Source organism: Chiloscyllium plagiosum, unplaced genomic scaffold, assembly GCF_037043375.1.
Source record: "Chiloscyllium plagiosum isolate Xiang-an unplaced genomic scaffold, Cpla_swu_hap1 HiC_scaffold_3, whole genome shotgun sequence".
Classification (NCBI taxonomy): domain Eukaryota; kingdom Metazoa; phylum Chordata; class Chondrichthyes; order Orectolobiformes; family Hemiscylliidae; genus Chiloscyllium; species Chiloscyllium plagiosum.
The window spans coordinates 80,318,047-80,339,951 of record NW_028270141.1 but is presented as its reverse complement, the minus strand read 5'-3'; the positions used below and the strand labels follow the sequence as shown (position 1 = coordinate 80,339,951).

The 21,905-nt window shown below is 42.6% G+C and overlaps 1 protein-coding gene across 2 annotated transcripts in view; it reads left to right on the top strand.

Moving 5' to 3' along the window:
- The first annotated feature begins 7,503 nt into the window (after window positions 1–7,503).
- Window positions 7,504–21,905, top strand: part of slc35f1 (solute carrier family 35 member F1) — a 294,891-nt gene continuing 280,489 nt past the window's right edge. The window contains exon 1 of one of the 2 annotated variants that reach the window (XM_087981104.1): window positions 7,504–7,702. In XM_087981104.1, the coding sequence (XP_087837230.1) occupies window positions 7,596–7,702 (107 nt within the window). In that variant the 5' untranslated portion in view covers window positions 7,504–7,595. The remainder of the gene's footprint in view (window positions 7,703–21,905) is intronic. The other variant, XM_043684483.2, reaches the window with a different exon arrangement.

Sequence of the window (21,905 nt, the reverse complement as noted above, 5' to 3'; positions counted from 1 at the left end):
TGGTAATTCAGTGTAGCTTGGGCAGGCCAGGAGAAAAGAATAGAAAAGAAACCAAAATCACATCAGAACTACAATATACCTGCTCAAATTTATGCACATTTATTATAGGACATAGATGATAGAATGACCTATCACACATGGTATTTCTGTATTCCTGCCACCTAATGCTAATCATACCAAAGATGAGGGCATGTTTACATTGTGATTGTTCAATTCAGCAAAAAAATATGCAAATTGTAATGTTATAGAGTTATAGAACCTTACAATACAGAGACAGGTCCTTTGGCCCAACTGGGTCCATGCCGAACAAAATGTCCATCAACACTTAACCCCATTTTCCTGTACTTGGCCCATATCCTTCTATACCTTTCCTACCCATGTGTTTGTCCAGATGTCTTTTAAATGTTGTTAATGTACTTGCCTCAACCACTTCCACTGGCAGCTCATTCCATATGTGTACCACCCTCTGTGTAAAAAGGTTGCCCCTCAGGTTCTCTTTTATTCTTTCCTCTCTAACCTTGAACTGATATTCTCTACAATTCCCCAACCCTGGGAAAAGGTCTGAGTGCATTCATCCTATCCATTCCTCTCATGATCTTACACACCTCTATAAGACCCTTTCTCAGTCTTCTACACCCTAAAGAAAAAAGCCCTAGCTCTCCAACCTCTCCCAATAACTCAGACCCTTGAGTCCTGGCAACATCCTTGTAAATTTCTTCTGCATTCTTTCCAGTTTAATAACATCCTTCCTATAACAAGATAACCAAAACTGAACACAATACTCAAAGTGTGGCCTCACCAATGTCCTGTGCAACTGCAATATAACTTCCCAACTTCTAAACTCAATGCCCTGACTGATGAAGGCCAGTATGCCAAAAGCCTTCTTCACTGCCCTGTCTACCTGTGACTCCACTTTCAGAGAATCATGCACCTGAACTCCAAAGTCCCTCTTTTACTCTACACTCCTTAAGGCCCTACCATTCACCGTGAAACTGTGACCTTGATTTGACTTTCCAAAATGCAAGACCTCACAGTTATTTATATTAAACTCCATTTCCCATTTCTCAGCACACTTCCCCAGCTGATCAGGGTCCCACTGATCAGTTACTGCCTTTGCTGTTTGAATTCATGTATCGCTGGACATCGGAGTGCGTCTGGGAAAATTAACAAACAGTGAACTTCACAACTGATTTTGGAGGAACCTGTCTGGGAGCAGTCACAGCACAGAAGCAGACAAGTGGATTTTAAGCACAGCCTTAAAATAAGTGAGCAGTAGTGAGTAGAGTAGGTTCTTTCCTGATCAGATATTTTATTGAGCTATGTCTCTTGATTAAACTTAAATATAAACAATAAGTATTAATTTAACCTGGAGCAGTGTTTTGTAGAGGAATAAGACAGTGCTATTTTCTGGGTCTGTAGATTGAAAGATGCAAAGATGGGCCTTAGTAGAGTGATATGCTCTTCTTCTCGGATGTGGGAGTTTAGGGAGAGTTTATGGGTTACTGGGGATTACATCTGCAATAAATACTGTTAGTTGTGAATGTTATCAGATCGAATGGACCGGTGGAGAGGCAGTTAAAGGCAATGAGGAATTTACAAGAGCAAGGTGATGTGATGGATGGCAATTATAGGAAGGGGGGAAAGTCTCAGATACAATCACATAGATGGTTTAACTCCATAAAAGGTAAGAGAGGTAGGCAGGTAGTGCAGGAGTCTTCTGTGGCCATCCCCATTTCAAACAAGTATGCGGGTTTGGAAAATGGAGGGGGTGATGGATTCTCAGGGGAATGTAGCACGAACAGCCAAGTTTCTGGTATTGAGACTGACTATAATGAAATGAGAGGTACGTCGGGTTCCAAGCAATCGATTGTCTTCAGGGTCTCTCTAGTCTGAGGTACAGACAGACGTTTCTGTGGCGTCCATGGTGTGTTTTTTCCCTGGTGCCAGGATCAAGGATATCACAGAGAGTGTGCAGAATGTTCTCAAGAGGGAGAGGGGCCAGCAAGAGGTCATTGTACACATTGGAATCAATAACATAGGAAGGGAAAAGGTTGAGATTCTGAAGGGAGATTACAGAGAATTAGGCAGGAATTTAAAAAGGAAGTCCTCAAGAATAGTAATATCTGGATTACTCCCGGTGCTACGAGCTAGTGAGGGCAGGGATAGGAGTATAGAGCAGATGAATGCATAGCTGAGGAGCTGGTGTATGGGAGAAGGATTCACAGTTTTGGATCATCGGAGTCTCTTCTGGGGTAGAAGTGACCTGTCCAAGAAGGACGGATTGCACCTGAATTGGAAGGGGACTATTATATTGCAGGGAGATTTGCTGGAGCTGCTCGGGAAGATTTAAATTAGTAAGGTGGGGGGTTGGGACCCTGGGAGCTAGTGAGGAAAGATTTCAATCTGAGACTAATACAGTTGAGAATAAAGGCGAGTCAAACAGTCAGGGCAGGCAGCGACAAAGCAGAGAACAAGGTAGGACTGATAAATTAAATTGCATTTATTTCAATGCAAGAGGCCTAACAGGGAAGGCAGATGAACTCAGGGCATGGTTAGGAACATGGGATTGGGATATCATAGCAATTACAGAAACATGGCTCAGGGATGGACAGGACTGGCAGTTTAATGTTCCAGGATACAAATGCTACAGGAAGGACAGAAAGGGAGGCAAGAGAAGAGGGTGAGTGGCGTTTTTGATAAGGGATAGCATTACAGCTGTGCTGAGGGAGGATATTCCTGGAAATACATCCAGGGAAGTTATTTTGGTGGAAGCGAGAAATAAGAAAGGGATGATCACCTTATTGGGATTGTATTATTGACCCCCTAATAGTCAGAGGGAAATTGAGAAACAGATTTGTAAGGAGATCTCAGTTATCTGTAAGAATAGTAGGGTGGTTATGGTAGAGGATTTTAACTTTCCAAACATGGACTGGGACTGCCATAGTGTTAAGGGTTCAGATGGAGAGGAATTTGTTAAATGTGTACAAGATAATTTTCTGATTCAGTGTGTGGGTGTACCTACCAGAGAAGGTGCAAAACTTGACCTACTCTTGGGAAATAAGGCATGGCAGGTGACTGAGGTGTCAGTGCGGGAGCACTTTGGGGCCAGCAACCATAACTCTATTAGATTTAAAATAGTGATGGAAAAGGATAGACCAGATCTAAAAGTTGAAGTTCTAAATTGGAGAAAGGCCAATTTTGATGGTATTAGGCAAGAACTTTCAAAAACTGATTGGGAGCAGATGTTTGCAGGTAAAGGGATGGCTGGAAAATGGGAAGCCTTCAGAAATGAAATAATGAGAATCCAGAGAAAGTATATTCCTGTCAGGGTGAAAGGAAAGGCTGGTAGGTATAGGGACTGCTGGATGACTAAAGAAATTGAACGTTTGATTAAGAAAAAGAAGGAAGCATATGTCAGGTATAGACAGGATAGATCGTGTGAATCCTTAGAAGAGTATAAAGGCAGTAGGAGTATACTTAAAAGGGAAATCAGGAGGGCAAAACGGGGACATGAGATAGCTTTGGCAAATAGGTTAAGGAGAATCCAAAGAGTTTTTACAAATACATTAAGGACAAAAGGGTAACTAGGGAGAGAATAGGGCCCCTCAAAGATCAGCAAGGTGGCCTTTGTGTGGAGCCGCAGAAAATGGGGGAGATACTAAATGAATATTTTTCATTAGTATTTACTGTGGAAAAGGACATGGAAGATATAGACTGTAGGGAAATAGATGGTGACATCTTGAAAAATGTCGGTATTACAGAGGAGGAAATGCTGATGTCTTGAAAAGCAAAGAAGTGGATAAATCCCCAGGACCTGTTCAGGCATACCTTAGAACTCTGTGGGAAGATAGGGAAGTGATTGCTGGGCCTCTTGCTGAGATATTTGTATCATCGATAGTAACAGGTGAGGTGGGGAAGACTGGAGGTTGGCTAACATGGTGCCACGGTTGAAGAAAGGTGGTAAGGACAAGCCAGGGAACTATAGACCAGTGAACCTGATGTTGGTTGTGGGCAAATTGTTGTAGGAAATCCTGCGGGACAGGATGTACATGTATTTGGATTAGGGATAGTCAACATGGCTTTGTGTGTGGGAAATCATGTTTCAAACTTGATTGAGTTTTTTGAAGAAGTAACAAAGAGGATTGATGAGGGCAGAGCTGTAGATGTGATCTATGTGGACTTCAGTAAGGCGGTCGGCAAGGTTCCTCATGGGAGTTTGGTGAGGAAGACTAGGTCTAATGGAATACAGGAAGGACATTGGTTAGGCCACTATTGGAATATTGCGTGCAATTCTGGTTTCCTTCCCATCGGAAAGATGTTGTGAAACTTGAAAGGATTCAGAAAAGATTTACAAGGATGTTGCCAGGGTTGGAGGATTTGAGCTGTAGGGAGAGATTGAATAGGCTAGGGCTGTTTTCCCTGGAGCGTCGGAGGTTGAGGGGTAACCTTATAGAGGTTTATAAAATCATGTGGGCATGGATAGGATAGGACGCAGAGGGTAATAGTGGAAGGATGCTTGTTGGACTGGAGGCATGTGACTAGTGGTGTACCTCAGGGGTCAGTGCTGGGTTCATTGCTGTTTGCTATCTATACCTGTGATTTGGATAAGAATGTACAAGGAATGATTAGTACCTCTGCAGAAAACACTAAAAAAGGAAGTTTCATGGACAGTGAGAAAGGTTATCAGAGTCAGAGTCATAGAGATGTACAGCACGGAAACAGACACTTCGGTCCAACTCATCCATGCTGACCAGATATCCCAACCCAATCTAGTCCCACCTGCCAGCACCCGGCCCATATCCCTCCAAACCCTTCCTATTCATATACCCATCCAAATGCCTCTTAAATGTTGCAATTGTACCAGCCTCCACCACATTCTCTGGTAGCTCATACCATACACGTAGCACCCTCTGCGTGAAAAAGTTGCCCCTTAGGTCTCTTTTATATCTTTCCCCTCTCACCCTAAACCTATGCCCTCTAGTTCTGGACTCCCCGACCCCAGGGAAAAGACTTTGCCTTGTAAATCTTTTATGAACTCTTTTAAGTTTCACAACATCTTTTCGATAGGAAGGAGAACAGAATTGCACGCAATATTCCAACAGTGGCCTAACCAATGTCCTGTACAGCCACAACATGACCTCCCAACTCCTGTACTCAATACTTTGACCAATAAAGGAAAGCATACCAAACGCCTTCTTCACTATCCTATCTACCTTCAACTCCACTTTCAAGGGGCTATGAACCTGCACTCCAAGGTCTCTTTGTTCAGCAACACTCCCTAGGACCTTACCATTAAGTGTATAAGTCCTGCTAAGATTTGCTTTCCCAAAATGCAGCACCTCACATTTATCTGAATTAAACTCCATCTGCCACTTCTCAGCTCATTGGCCCATCTGGTCCAGATCCTGTTGTAATCTGAGATAACCTTCTTCGCTGTCCACTACACCTCCAATTTTGTTGTCATTAGCAAACTTACTAACTGTACCTCTTGTACTCGCATCCAAATCATTTATAGAAATAATGAAAAGGAGTGGACCCAGCTCTGATCCTCATGGCACTCCACGTTGCTATTTTGATGTATATGTCCTGCATACATCCGCTATCTGTCACCTATAATTGTTTCCATATTTGATGAGAACCCTGCTGCTGTGCAGGACATTGTTTAGTCCACTTTTGCAATATTGTGTGCAATTCTGGTCTCCTTCCTATTGGAAGGATGTTGTGAAACTTGAAAGAGTTGAGAAAAGATTTGCAAGGATGTTGTCAGGTTTGGTGGATTTGAACTATAGGGAAAGGCTGAACAGGCTGGGGCTGTTTTCCCAGGAGTGTCAGATGCTGAAGGGTGACCTAAAAGAAGTTGATAAAATCATGAAGAGTATGGATAGGATAAATAGACAAGGTCTTTTCCCTGGGGTTGTGGAATCCAGAACGAGAGGGCATAGGTTTAGGGTGAGTGGAGAAAGATATAAAAGGGACCTAAGTGGCAACTTTTTCACACAGAGTATGGTGCGTGTTTGGAATGAGCTGCCAGAGGATGTGGTGGAGGCTGGTACAATTATAGCATTTAAATAACATCTAGATGGATATCTGAATAGGAAGGGTTAGAAGGATATGGGCCAATGGGACTAGATTAGGAAAAATGGGACTAGATTAGGTTCGGATATCTGGGCGGCATGGACGAGTTGGACCAAATGGTCTGTTTCTGTTCTGTACATCTCTATAACTCTAAGAAAACCCTTCTTAACTTTAATAGCTAGTGCTCCGAAGTCGATGTAACACCCTAATGCAACAAAGTGTACTTTAAAAGGTCATAACTTTATGAGAGATGTACATTTTTAAAGCTACACAACTCATTCAACAAACCAAAAGGGCCTGTCACAGGACAAAAAAGGGCAATTAGAGATGGACAATTGATACAATTTTTAAAATTATGTTGCCCCACTTTATTCTCTTCCCTTGAGCCAGCAAGGGACGCCGAATTGCAGGAACTAAGTCACATGAGGTGCACAAAATCTGCAGTTTGTGTGGTCAAATTAAGAAGTTGGTCGATTTTCTAATAAAAATGCATAAACTGCTGTGAAATAGTTTTGAAATCTGATTTATTGGAGGAAGTCAATGAAAAAAAGGAAACATTTTCAGCTTTACACACACAGCAGAGAACTGAAGGTTTTAAAAAACGTCACTGAAGTCCAATTCTCTCATTCCAGAAAGGACTGGTAGCAGTTTAAACAGAGGTCACCACTGGAGAGGTTGAGAAAGAGAGTGCCTCATGATAACCTCAACTGGTGCCAGAATTGGTACTTGCGTCACTTTACACTCGAGAGTTGTCATCAGGCCAACTGAGCTAACCCATTCCTTAAAGAAAAATAACTCAGGGAAAGCAATGACTAATGCGTCCAACAGGACAGTTTAGCGGTCGAAGACTGTTAATTATTAGATCTTGCGTTGCAGAGTTGACAAAGTCACGACAGTTTTGAAGGAGGGTCGCTGGACCCGAAACGTTAACTCTGTTATCGCTCCAAAGGCGCTGCTCGACCTGCTAAAGTCTTTTCCCCCCAGCAATTTCTGTTTTTGTTTCTGATTTCCAGCATCAGGAGTTCTTTAGGTTTTTGTTTTGTAATTAACAAAGTGTTGGATAGTGAATAATAATGAAGAGAAAAAAAAAGATGCGGGAGTTGGAAGGTTTGAGGTGGGGAAAGGAATCTTGGCTTTCCATTTTGCTGGGAGGTGTGTTCTGGTGGGAGGTTGGGGGAGGTGGGGGAGAGTGGCTGAAAGTGACAGCTCAGCAGAAATTGACTACAAGTCCCAGGGCTCAGCGGAGCAGGCGGATGGAGAGGAGCGCCCTCCCCCTGCCGGAGAGATCTGGAAGTTCAGCTCGCCCAGAGCAGGTGTTCAGTCAGCAGCCCTGAGCTAGCCCGGCTCAGCCCCCAGACCGGCTCCGTCTCAGTCCGCTGAGCGAACCCAATCGGGGCAGCAGCTCGCAAGGTGAGAGCCGGGGGTCGGGGAGGATCCAGGACGCCAGTGGACTGCGTGCGAACCGGCCTGACCAACTCGGTGCCCGCGGTGCAGGATGCTCCCTGCATTTTAATCCAGCAATGATCCCCGAGCAGCGCAATCATGTTGCTACCATCGAGAACATCCCGGCCGAAGCCATCAGCGCATCGCCGACCGTGCTGCAGAGGATAAGGAAAGTCTTCACCAGGTAAGAGCCCGACCCACGCACCCTCCCCTCCTCCCCCGTGAGATCTCAGCGTGCAGCCGGAGCGGGGACCTCCCACACCCTGAAATCTATGAGAGAGCTAGAGATAGAGAGTGCAGGAAACAATGTAGGTGGTCAGACTGGTTCTGAGTGCTGCTGGGAGGGCTTCTCACCGGCACTGCAACGAGAAAAAGTTGTCTCCTACTCGTGATCGTCCTTGTTTTTACAGCCGCCCGCGTCTCTCTGTTTTATCTCACCAACTGTACACTTAAGAGTGCTCGCGTTGTGAAGAGGGGCTGCCCATTTGCTCAGTGCTCCTTGCCCATGTTGCATTTAAACAGCCCCCGCTAGTTCAAAGACGCAGCAGATTCTGGAACTGCAGCCCATTCCAAACCCGTGGCTGATAGCATTTGCTGAGACTGGGGCTCTGACCTCAGCTTCAGTGAAACGTTTGCGTGTGGCATTGAGTCAAATTTAACCTTTCGTTGGGTTGAATGGCAAATTAGTCAGGACTTAATACAGTGGATTTATTTGGGGTTGGAATTCCCCCCCCCCCCCAAACACTCCACCCCCTCGACCCCCATCACTCCTCAAGTCTTATGAAGGAGCGAAGCCTAAAGCTGGCAATAATCACTGATGTTCTTTGTGAGCTGGATTCTTATTTCTCTTCTCCTCCGTCTCTTTCATCTCTTGCTCTGTCAGGGCGCACCGAGAGCCGGGATTGGGAAAGCAGGAATGAGGTACTTTCCCTGCCTGAAACAAAAATCTAATCACATTCGACCTGGAGTCCATCAGTTTATTTCTTGCTATTTCTCACAATGCAACGCTCATAAAACAAAAGATAAATCATATAAAACCCGCTAAAGCAACGAAATAATAGTTGATATTCCTAATACTCCAGCCTATCACAATACAAGCAGGATTTCATTGTAACCGCGAAATCATAGAATAATGTCCAATTCAATTTCCTTAATAGTCTATATCAATGCGATTTTTTTTGTTGAAAAAATACATTTGCAAAATTCAGTTAAGAAAGAAACCGTTGCTCTTGTGAAAAGGGTTAAATACGAATCAGACAGACCATGATAGATCTCCATTGTTCGTTGTAGTTATTTGTTATGCCGAGTCTTGTTACATTTTGTGGTAACATTTTTTTAGAACATTAAAAATGATAGCAGTTATTCCCAATGCACAATTTTTTGATTGTATTCACACCGTTTCCTCAATGGTCTTTTTACATTGTTGGCATCGACCTTTATTTGATCTATTTTTTGATATATTTGAGAACTATCTTGATTTCTTTTAATGTACAGTCTCATACTTGATGGTAGATAGCAGACATGGCAAGGCAATAAAATGAGAAATCTACCCAAGTTCTGAACAAATATAAGTATTGGAGAATGAGTTGACAATGAGCTGTGTTCTGAGCTCCCTCCTCATTAAGTTTGAGAAATATAATTCTCTACAAGCTCCTATCTAAATGTCCATTAATAGCAATAACTGGATCTGGTCTGGTATTAGATGGAGTTCAAATTGAAATGCATTTCCCAAAGCTAGCCTGTGAAAAACTGCAGTCTGCTTGTTCAGTGACTAGGAAAGAAAACACCATTCCTCCATTTTGAAAATATTCATAAATTCAGGAAATTGGATCAATTCAAATGTTCTATGTTGTCTTTGGAATGGATTGCTGTCAGCAGTGATGTGCAAGATTCTAAGAATCTGGGGTTTTTTAACATCAGATAAAGTGTTTTAAAAGTGGAACTGTAACCTGTTGGCTAGAGTATTTAATATACTGAGATGCAACAAATATATGTGAGGCACTTACATTTGCACAGATGTGCTCCAATTCTGCAGATCTTAAAAGGCTGCATTCATAGGTGACAATGAGGTAAAGAGATTATGTGTGGGAGTAAATGGTTACCTATCTTTCCATTTTTCCTTAGATGGTATGCTAACTTGTAATTTATTTGCTAGGTTCCCTCTTCCTTCATCTCTGATAGGTCTCCATATTCACACCATCTTCTGTAGTTGGAAGAATTTTGCCTGTAAACACATCTGTACAGCCGATACCATACTGTTCCTTGGTTGAGTCTTTAGGAGGCAGACTTGAGTAGTGTGGGTGGACCTCCCCAACAAGAATGACAAACATGCCTTCCAGATGAACGTTATATATAAATGCCCATCATACCTGGTATGTAAACTTGAGGGTCTTGTTTGAATCATACTGAGTTGCAGTCACTGGTATCAAAATAAGTAAATTACTGATTTATCAACCTGTAATTGAGTAGCGATTATGGCCATGCTTGCTAGTCAAGAATTGTTCTTTCTTTCGGAAATGAATGCTTTATGAGTTGACCTTATTTTCTCATGTACATTATCATAAAACTCAATGATATGGTTACATTATTTCATGAACATCATAAGTCCATAAAATCAATGGATGGAAAGAAAATATAATTCCCTTAAACACTGAGAACAGTCACATTTGTAGAATCACTGACGTATGTGAAAAGTTCAATGCACAAATGTGTTTATTAAGTTACTAAATCAAGTCTAGTTTCTTAGCATTAGGTCAGTGAGGAAATGTGTGTGAAAACTGAGGTAATTTGAAAATGCAGAAGTAAACAACATAACTATGGATCCATTTTGATTTTTCTAAGCTTGAATCTTAATATAAAGGATGGATTTCAAAATGATTTATTTGTTTATTCCCATTGTTTCATATACTGTCAGTGCATGAAAATAAAATAAAACTTGCATTTTCTGACTAATAGTGTATTCCCCACAGTGTCGAACTGTTCAAAAAACATCTATATATTCATAATGGAATCCTGCTTTAAGATAACATACAAAATATCTAGGTTCTTAGCTTGCAAGTAGACTGATCAGCTGAAGGTGTGTAATGAGCATTTTATATGTTAGAAGGAGACAGTTTTTTGTGTCTTCACAGACTGCAGTTCAGTTCTCTCAAATGCACATGTTTGAAACATCCCTTGTGAATACAGCCTATTAGAGTTTCCTATGCGGTTAATCTTATACAGTTATTCTGTAGTGGAATATTTACAATTGTTTCTAAAATTGACAATGATCCTTGGCTGCAAGAGATCTCAGAATCACTGTAATGCCTTTGAAAAAAGTAACCTTTTACACAGGAATTTGAATCTAATTTATAGAAGTTTAACTGACAATTGCCACTTTAGATAAAGCATTGACATTTTGTACCACATTCTTAGTATTTGCCTTGTTGAACTACTCTCCATTAAGTTATTGTGCAATTAATGTATGTGTTGTACCTGGCCATTTTTAAAACTCACTGTAGTATCCCTAGCTTACTCAATCAGAACACCGATTGTAGAATGTTAGTTACATTTTTGTGCAAGCTAGTTCAGTGATTCTGTCAGCGTCAATGTGATAAACTGTCATTTAAAATTGCAGCTCTGTTTAAAAAACCTTACAAGTAGCAGATTCCAAAATTTCAGACTTTTTATTCTAGCTGTTGGAATAGAGTACAGAGTGGAATGACAATAGCGAACGAATGTATATATTAAATAATGCATGCATAGTGGTTTGAAGTGCCACAGGAACTTCTCAAACATTTGACTTTGCTGCTACTGTTTGTGTGATTATAAATACCAATTTATTTGGGATTTCCTATTTATTATCATCAAGTGTAGTGACATGATAATGGTTGATGTTCAAAATATGTGACATGTATTGCAAGATGCCTGTACCAATAAGGGCTTTATGGTAGAATTGGTCTGCCGACAGTTTCACAATCCTGTTATGCAAGCCATTTCTGACTGCTTCCCGCAATCTGTGGAAGATTCAGTTTATTGAAATGTACTTTATCCTTAAAATTTCTAACAACTTCACTATTGTCTTTCATTTTCTCTGTTAATTTCATCTTGCCTATTCTCTCGCTAACATTGTCTGCTCAGTGATAATGACCAGATAATTCAAAGGTGATCTACAATAGATGTTTGGGAGGTTTGCCGCAGTAGAATTTGGTTAAATCAATAATGTTGAAAGCACTGAGTAATTCATAAAGTCGAGTATTGGTTCCGATTCCAAAGAATGGATGTTAAGTGAATTCCATTGCATTAAAAAGTAAAAATATTAAATGATGATGCATGGAGTCATAGAGATATACGGCATGGAAATAGACCTCTCGGTGCAACTCGTCCATGCTGACCAGATACCCTAACTTATTCTAGTCCCATTTGGAGTATTTGGCCCCTATCTCTCTCCAACCTTCCCATTCATATACCCATCCAGATGCCTTTTAAATGTTGTAATCGTACCAGCCTCCACCACTTCCTCTGGCAACTCATTCCATATACACACCACCCTCCTTGTGAAAATGTTGCTCTCTTTCAAATTTTTCCCCCCTCACCCTCGATCTATGCCCTTTTCTGGACTCTCACCACCCCAGAGAAAATACCTTGTCTATTTACCCTATTCATGCCCCTCATGATTTTATAAACCTCTATAAGATCATCCCTCAGCCTCCGACACTCCAGAGAAAAAAGTCCCAGCCTAAATTGAACTTATTGTTACTTATGATAAGTGAACTTAGCAGAGCATGAAATAAGTGGAAGAATGTTGTGAGTTGCTATAGAAACTGTAAAGTGCTTCATATGACAGAAAATTACTTTTCTTTAACTGAGAATTAAAGCTGTAAAATCCTTATTTATTTTTACCAGGTAATTTGGAGAAACGCAACTGATTTTTAAAAAAGCTTCCTACCTCTCTCTACCAAGCAATTCATTTTTATGATACTGAATTGCTCCCATTTGAAATTTGTATCAATAAGGGGTGGATTTGCTGCTGATGTGGCTGTTTATCCTTGGTTCCTAACTGTGTGCCAGTCAGGAGCACAGGGGGCCAAAAGAGAGACGTAAAATAGATTTAAAAATTGCATGGTTACCAAAATCCAACCTTCTCAAAGCATAAAAATATAACCGCAAGGAGTAAAGCTGATTTAGGGACGCCTGCTTATTTCATATTTAATGGGTGGCAAGATGTAATTATGGGTCACTGCAGCTTTAAAGTCTGGTTCTGATTACAATGTACTGCGTCTGTAATGTGAAAACATGCATCATACTTCATGCTATTTCTAAGTGGTCATAACTGCGCAGGATTTACACAGTAAAGCAGCTTTAATGAGAGTTTATCATAGTTTCTTTCACTATATGCTGCCCTGAACTGCACTAAACACATGTAGGATATAAATCTCTTGAAAGACAGGAATTGACATTTAAACGATTAAGGATGGGAACACCATCAAACTGCCACAGCTTTACAATGATAACATATTTAACATATACTATAATGTTTTAATGACTTGCTGAAGTACCATTCTATCGTTCAGTGGCAAAGAAGTGTTGTCCTTGTAAATTACTGAATAAATCCTTGCCTTGGTTTGAGGGAAGTGCTGTTTAATTTTTCTGTTTGATATGGGAGCACAAGACAAAGACTGGGGGTGGGCCAGATCCTTGTTAGCAAAGCATGTGATGGAAAGCAACAGAGTCAGCCCCCTCGGTTATCAATGTATGCGGGGGATCCCTGCTATGTGACGGTGAGGAATGTGGGTGACTGAAAGGAGCAGTAAACGTGCAGCTGCGGTTGAATGATGCTAGTGCAGCCAGTGCCAGCTGGCGGCCCCGTTTCATGCTGCTTTCTATCGGTTGCAGAGCCATCTGCTGCAGATTTAATGAATGAACCTTTCTTTGGTGCTGAACAATAGCTCCAAGGATGTGATCTACATTCTAATACGTGGGTGGGAGGGGGGAAGGTGTACTTGGGGAGGCAGAGCGTTTCACCTTCCTTGTGAACGGGAAAAGGAAAGGGAGGGATGCTTCTTTCAGCGAAGTTGTTTCAAATTCCAGTCCCCGTGTTCCGGATTGACGTGGTCTCTCGGGGTGGCCTGTGGCTTAAACTGCAGTGACATCTTAAGATTTAAGAATAAATTGCAGATCAGTGATTTTTAATTGGACACTCCCGAACGAGTCACATATCCTGGTTGCAAACTAGTTTCATTCTGATGGAGTACAGCTCTGCTAGGCAACAGTGGAACAATGATTGGGATTTTCTCAATGCATTGACAAAAAAAAGGACACAAGCCTTGGAATTGTGTTACTCCTCCACACTGGTCTATCCAAGGTCATGCAAAAAGATAGCATGCACTGTAGTGATTGTAATGAGGTCAGCTAGTAGTCCTCATTGAATATGAGTTCCCTTATTGGGGCTATTAATCTGGTCCAATCAGGGAGCCCTGGCTGACCGAGAAGAACAGGAGTATCAGACATTCTGTTCACTCTGAGAGCTAACTCTGAGGGAGCTAGATCAGTGTCAAGGGCTTTCTGCATGTAAATAAAGGGTGACTTGGTGACAGGATACCAGCCTCTGTGGAGTTATTTCAGCGTTGATGAGAGAAAAGTACTCTTCTGAAGAAATTTGCTCGGAGCAGTTGTCTTTGAGTTGGGATCAGCATTTCTGGCATCATGACATTATTTGGGAAGCTTGACTCATTCGATCCTGTCATTGAAGACTGGGCCCAGTATTAGGAAAGAATGCGTTATCTTTTTCCGGAACATTGGGGCAAATGAAAAGCAACGAGAATTCTCCTGACAGCTTGTGGACCCACAGCTTTTTCAGTTATGAGGAACCTATTTTTCCTTGAGGCACCAGATATTAAAACCTTTCAAGAGTTGTGGATTTAATTAAGATATATTATGACTCCAGGCCTCCTTGAATTCTGAGCGGTTATCTGTTTCACTGGGCAATTTGAGAACCAGGGGAATCCATATTGGGATTTTTGACTAGGTTATGATGACTGGCAGAGGCATATGACTTTGGTTTAATCCTTAATGAGATGCTGAAAGACTATTTGGCAAATGGGATTAATGATGTAACAGTGCCTACTACAACTGGATTTACCATTGGAAAGTTTGGCAAGTGGAACATATGAGTTGCAGGCTAGTCCGATGGAAGTGGACACCCTCACCAGTCCGACTGAGCTTGGGGAACACCGCTTGAGTGAAGGCAATTGTACAGCCACATTCAGGACATACCCTAAACAGAGGGGCTCTAGGTCAGCTCATAGCAAACCCCAAAACAAAGTCAAGCTTTGGCAAAACGGTTAAAATTTATTTCAGGATCTATGCTGCCAAGCCATTGTAGTTGCTGCCAGGATGTCAACACAAGACAGCAAAAGAGTCCCACTGGACCTAAATGGAGTAAGAGAACTCATATGCTGGGTCCAGGAGAATGCACACCCAGGAAAATCCACCTATGGGATAGTTAAATTGCTTAGCAACATCCAAATCAGAACCAATCAAATGTCTGGTTAAAAGGTCTCCATTTCTAATGTAGATCGATACCGGTCTGGCCATCAGTGATCACAGAACCAAACTTTACCAAAGTTCAGTCAGAACTCCAACCCTCACGTTTGTGCAAGACCTTAGTTAGACTGAGAACCTATACTGGGGAACCTTTACAGATTAAGAATACAACTTCAATTCTGTCTCTTATGAGAAGGGAGAAATGGCTGCAGGAATATCAATGCTGGACACAAGATTCAGTTAAGTGAGTGAGACAGTTTACTTCAGGGGATGAAGTTTGGTGTAGGAACCACAGTAATGACCCTTATTGGGTAAGAGGCATGGTCAATGCAAGGTCAGATCCAGTGATGTATAAAGTTTGGGTAGCTGAGGTCCTGAACAAGTACGTGGACCACATGAAAGCTGAAAACTTGCAAATGGGGCAAAGCAATTCTGGAACCCATGGGTTCTTCCTCTCTATCAAGTTTTGTAGAACCTCGGAATTTGAGATGGACAGAGCAGATGTTGCTGCCTCAACACCTTTGCCGCCTAAAGAAGAGAGGGAATTTCTTCAGAGATACTCTGGGCCCAAGAGATGAGCTATTGTGTGTTACACGCCTCCTGTTACATCGGCTGAGATAGAGGAACCTGACCCAGTGCTACAACGTCCCAGGAGGATCTACACTAAAAAGAACCATCCTGTGTCCTTGGACTCAGCGGGGGAGGGATTGTAACAAAGTCAGCCAGGTGAACCTCATAGAATAAGAGTTCCCTGATTGAGGCTGTTAGTGTGGTCCGGTCAGGGAGTCCTGGCTGACAGATATAAACATGAGTATTGGAGGTTCTGTTCACTCTGAGCGCTGGCTCTGAGGGAGCTGGATCAGTGTCAAGGACTCTCCATTTGTGTCTGAGCTGGCTGGCCACACAGTCAGTATATTCTGCTGTTGTTTGTTTCTGTGTTTTTTTGGGGAAACCTGATTCCTGAACTGGCTGATCTACACAGCCAGTTTGTTAAGTGGTATTCCTTTTTTCTACTGAGAACTGACTTCTAAACTGGCTAATCTACCCAGTCAATGTGTTTCAGGTGTATTTCAGTTCTCATGAGGGAACTGTTGCTTCACTGGCTGGTTACAGCCTATGTGTTACTTTTTTCATTTACTTTGAGAAAATGACAATACTGATTTTGTGCTAGGGCCTAGCCCTTTCACTTTTATTTTGCATGTGTTTTCACTTTTTTTTTGGTGTTTGGACTGAGCCCCTTTGAGAAAATGCACCTATCTGGATGAATGTTTCTCTGTGGTTAGGCCTGGCCCTTTGTTAGTGACTAGGCCTCTGTAAAGACTGAAGACCTGTGTGTGTACTGGGAGGTGAGCATTCGCTGGGTCCTGGAGATCGGAAGTGGACTCTGCCTTTGGGAGTGGACCAAACTCTGCGCAGGTACTGGGGCAGGCTGTCCTAGGGGTGGCCGGAAGGTGCAAAGGGAGGTTAGGGAAACTGGAAGGTGGGTAGGCCGTTTCTGGGATGCTGGGGAAACAGGACGGGCTGGCCTGGTGATGGCCAGAAGGTGTATCAGGGCAGACCGAGAGCTGGAAGGGGCATGGGGTGGACCAAGAGCTGGAAGGGACATGGGGTGGACCGAGAGCTGGAAGGGGCGTAGGGGTGGACCGAGAGCTGGAAGGGACATGGGGTGGACCGAGAGCTGGAAGGGACATGGGGTGGACCGAGAGCTGGAAGGGGCATGGGGTGGACCGAGAGCTGGAAGGGACATGGGGTGGACCGAGAGCTGGAAGGGACATGGGGTGGACCGAGAGCTGGAAGGGACATGGGGTAGACCGAGAGCTGGAAGGGGCGTAGGGGTGGACCGAGAGCTGGAAGGGGCATGGGGTAGACCGAGAGCTGGAAGGGGCGTAGGGGTGGACCGAGAGCTGGAAGGGGCGTAGGGGTGGACCGAGAGCTGGAAGGGGCGTAGGGGTGGACCGAGAGCTGGAAGGGGCATGGGGTAGACCGAGAGCTGGAAGGGGTGCAGGGGTGGACTGAGAGCTGGAAGGGACATGGGATGGACCGAGAGCTGGAAGGGGCGTAGGGGTGGACCGAGAGCTGGAAGGGGCATGGGGTAGACCGAGAGCTGGAAGGGGCGTAGGGGTGGACCGAGAGCTGGAAGGGGCGTAGGGGTAGACCGAGAGCTGGAAGGGGCGTAGGGGTGGACCGAGAGCTGGAAGGGGCATGGGGTAGACCGAGAGCTGGAAGGGGCATGGGGTAGACCGAGAGCTGGAAGGGGTGCAGGGGTGGACTGAGAGCTGGAAGGGACATGGGATGGACCGAGAGCTGGAAGGGGCGTAGGGGTGGACCGAGAGCTGGAAGGGGCATGGGGTAGACCGAGAGCTGGAAGGGGCGTAGGGGTGGACCGAGAGCTGGAAGGGGCGTAGGGGTAGACCGAGAGCTGGAAGGGGCGTAGGGGTGGACTGCCATTGAGTAGCCGGAAGGTGGGAAGGGCAGGTGTTTTGCTGGGTTGCCAGGGGTGTTTGTGCTACTGCACTGTTTTATTGTTTGGTTTGTCAGACTGTCTGTATGTGATTGTGCTTACTGTTTCTTATTTAATAATGTAGGGTGGGGTTCGAGGTTCGTCCTCATTTCCCTGTGAACTGATTGTACGGTGGGGTCTGGGGCCTAGCTTTACTGCCTCATTCCCCTATAAATTGCTGTTTCTTGTATATGGCTGTTAATGTTAACTTTTGTTTGTAACTTGTACTGCTTAGTAAAAAAAACTAAAAAAAAGAGCATGAGTGTTAAGGGTTCTGTTCACTCTGAGAGCTGCTCTGAGTGAGCTGGATCAGTGTCCAGGACTCTCCACAAGTAAATAAAGGTGACTTGGTGACAGGATATCGGTCTCTCTGTGGGGTTATGTCATACACTTTATAAGACATTTTAACCTTATGTTTAACTTCCTTATGGTAACTGTGCAATAATGTGTACAGTTCATAAAAAGCGCTGGCTGTGTCGATTGTATTTCAAATGAAGTATCACTGTGGCTTTCACTGTGTTTTCCAAGGTTACAAATTTACAAAATAGTTGAATGTGATAAGGTCCGGTCTTAAGTTTAATGCAAGGCAGAGCTATGGCATAATGGACAGTTATTACATCTTGTTTTATTGCATTGTCCTTTAGGAGAGAGTCATGATATTTCAATGGATATGGCATTGTATTTTGTCATTCTTTTAATTCCGCAACTTTCGTGGAAGGTTTATTTTTCTGTTCAGCTAAACTCATCACCAGTAGTCAGAATCCTCTTTACAGTTTTCTTTACTGTGGGATGATTATTATGGTCCAAAAACGTAATTATAAAGAAGTCAGATTAACCAGATTACAGTTCACAATCCTCATGTGAAATTTGTTTCCAGAATTTTGAAGATAATTTCATGTCACATGGTGGTTGTCAAGGGAGTTGCAAAATGTGAACATTTATGTAAGGAAAGTTCCACCATTAACATTTCATCTAACAACAAATTTACCTAACCTGGTGACCATGACTACTTGAATTTATATAGTGCCTTTACTGGAAAGAATGTTATAAGTCACTTTCAAAATGGAATGCAGTGCCTGGAAGTGTGAGACATGATAATTTTGCTTTATTTTTAAATAAAATTGATCAAGGGATATGGGCCCCTTACTGGCTGGTCGTCTATTTATTAGGAGTTGACCACAAGAATCATGGAGACCAGACCAGGTAAGGATGGCAGATTTCCTTTCCTGAAAATATATTTCTGAACCACATGTGCCTTTTACATCAATTGACAGTGGTTATGTGATAGAATTTCTCTAATTTTCTTTCTTCTGTGCGGACATCTAAAGTCCATGTACGGTAGTGACTTCTGAAACTAAAGCTCAATAGGTTAACATGGTGTTTGGCATACACAGATCCCTGGAGCAGCTACATGGCCATGCAGCTTTGAGGGAATAGTCACTGTTGGGCTCGCTTTTTATTCTAGCTTCTTACTGAATACAAATGTCACTGTCTGTTGTGGCAGGATTCAAACCCATGACCCCAGAGCATTGGCTTAGTGTTTTGATTGCTAGTTCAGTGACATTACCACTCCGTCAGCACCTTCACTGCCTTCCACTGTCTTTGAGACATTGGATAATTATGTAATTGGAACCAATGTACCGAGTTATGAGGAAAACACAGCAGATTGGTGCCACGTTAATATGTACAGAAAACCAGTGCAGCAACAATGGATCAAATGGCCTCCTTCTACACTGTAATACTTCTGTGATTCTGTGGTGGTATATAGTTTGAAGTGGGAGTTAACACAGGGCATGCTGACACAGGGCCCACAGACACAAGATGGTCACTGAGCCATAAATTGGTCACGTAGCACACAAGATGGCCGCTGAGCCATTACATGGAAAAATACAGCAAAGCATACACAGATCCTGCCTGAGGCTAACACGATACCAGTACGATAGACACAGAGCATGGATGATTAGTTTAAGGTGGTTGGAGGAGAGAATACACATAAATAATGTCTACTGCCCGTTGAAGTGTCTGAGTCCAGCTACCATCTTCAATAGAAATGTTAACTACCTGAGACTGCTTTTATACAAGTGTTAATACTTCAGATCGGCAGTAATGGAAAGCGATCTTCCTTCTCATGAAGAATGATCACGACCACTGAAACTGACAATGATTTTGTAATGTTTTCTATCAACAAACGATGCTGTACAAACAAAGACTCGATACTTGAACTATTGTACAACAAAATGTATAAAATATCTGACGAATATCTCTCTCTCTCCCCGGAGCTCCGATTTCTTTGTACAATAAACTCTGTTGTTGAATCCTGATTCTGACTCCGGGACTAGTGATTTTCCCTGCAACAAGTTATACAAAGGTAGAGAGCTTGAAGGACTGAGGGAGCTGTGAGAGTTGACCAACAGTTGGTCAATGAGTTGGATTTTAAATTACTGAAGGTGTACCCATGAGCAATGAAGTAATAGGAGGTTGCATAAAACCTAGAGCTGGACTAAATCATGAATGTGTTGAGGGGTTGGAGGAAGTTGTGAAAGTTGAGGAAATATGGAAAGGCAAATGGGTTTGTAAACATCAATGAGAACATTGGAAGGCTTGGCCTATTGGGAGCTAAAGGCAATGGAGGTGAAGGCTAGGTAGCATTCAATATGGGAAGAGATATGGGCAACAGAGTTTTGAATGAGTTGAAGCTGACAGTGCATGAAGAATTGGAGGCAGGCAAGCTGAAGGCTTTGATGAAACTCCAGCAATTGAGCTGAGGCCAATGGTGTAAGTGGGGGAGTGCAAATAAGTCTTTGTGGGAGAGTTAATCGTGTAGATGATTCTGTTTTACACTAAATTAGCTTGAATGTTAGTGGCCTAACAGCTGATCTGTATGGAAAAGGAATAAAAATGTTACAACCATAATACGGTTGCTTTCTTTCACTGTAGTGAAATCCAGTAACTTGCATTATACTGAATGTTTATCCACAGAACATTACAGCACAGTACAGGCTGTTTGGCCCTCAATTTTGCGCCGACCTGTGGAACCAATCTGAAGCCCATCTAACCTACACTATTCCATTCTCGTCCATATGCCTATCCAATGACCATTTAAATGCCCTTAAAGTCTACCATTGTTGCAGGCAGTGCTTTCCACACCCCTACTACTCTGAGTAAAGAAACTACCTTTGACATCTGTCCTACATTTATCACCCCTCAATTTAAAGCTATGTCCCCACATGCTAGCCATTGCCATCTGAGGAAACATAATTCCAAAAGATTTTATAGTTTCTGAAAGCACATGAAATGATGAATTATCATTTTGAAGTGGAATGATTGTTACACGAACACATTTTGTCCTGGCAATGTTCGACAGAGTGCAGTCAGGAAACGGATCCGTCAACCTTTATTTAGAGTATTATTTAAGAGTTAACTTCTGGCAAGACATTGGGAAAATTCCTGGCCTTTCTCTGAATGATGAAGTGGAAGCTATTTAAAAAAAAATTCCATCTGATGCAGACAAACAGGTAATTGATTTCTTGTCTCGTTTGAAGAATGGCCTCTTAAGGCAATGCAGCATTCCCTCCACACTACATGTACTTTCAATGTCATTTGTGAAGGACTTTAATCTCCAGTTTTCTGGCACAAGGACTGTACAGACTGAGTCAAGTTGAAATAAGGAGAGCCCAGATCAATCTCGAGTCTGTGATGAGTAATTGGAACAACTGACTTCAGTGGCGCCGGGTTAGCAAGGGGATATCACTATCCAATCTGGAAATGTGTTTGTGCCAATATTAGGTAATGAAAAGGCCAAGACCAATTTTAATCCTCAATCCACTGATTTAATAACTACTACCAGTCTCCATGTAACCTGAACCCAACAAAGAGTCAAAAGCTTTAGTACACAAAAGCATGCAAATTTTATAAAGTTTTTTTAACCAATAAAACACTCAAATTAAAATCCATTTAATATGAAACCATAAGATTTCAGAATAGAATAAGGGACTGGTAAAGAAATAGGCTGAAAAGTATGAATCAAATTAGTTAGACTGATGGAGCTCGACTGCTTTGCAAACTGGGACTATAGTATTTCTAATTTGTATAAAATACTTGGATACGTAAGAAAATGAAAGTTTGTTATGCCGGCTGACAACGACATCAACAGCTTGTAATTACTTAATGCCTTTAATGTAGTAAAATGTCTAAGACATTTGTCAAGTGTGTTACAAAGCAAAATGTGACTCTGAGCCACTTCAGGAGACGTTAGGGCATATGAACAAAAGCTTCATCAGAAAGTTAGGTTTTAAGGAGTGTCTTACAGGAAGAAAGCAGGTGTGTGGAGAGGTTTAGGAAAAGAACTTTGGAGCTTAGGACT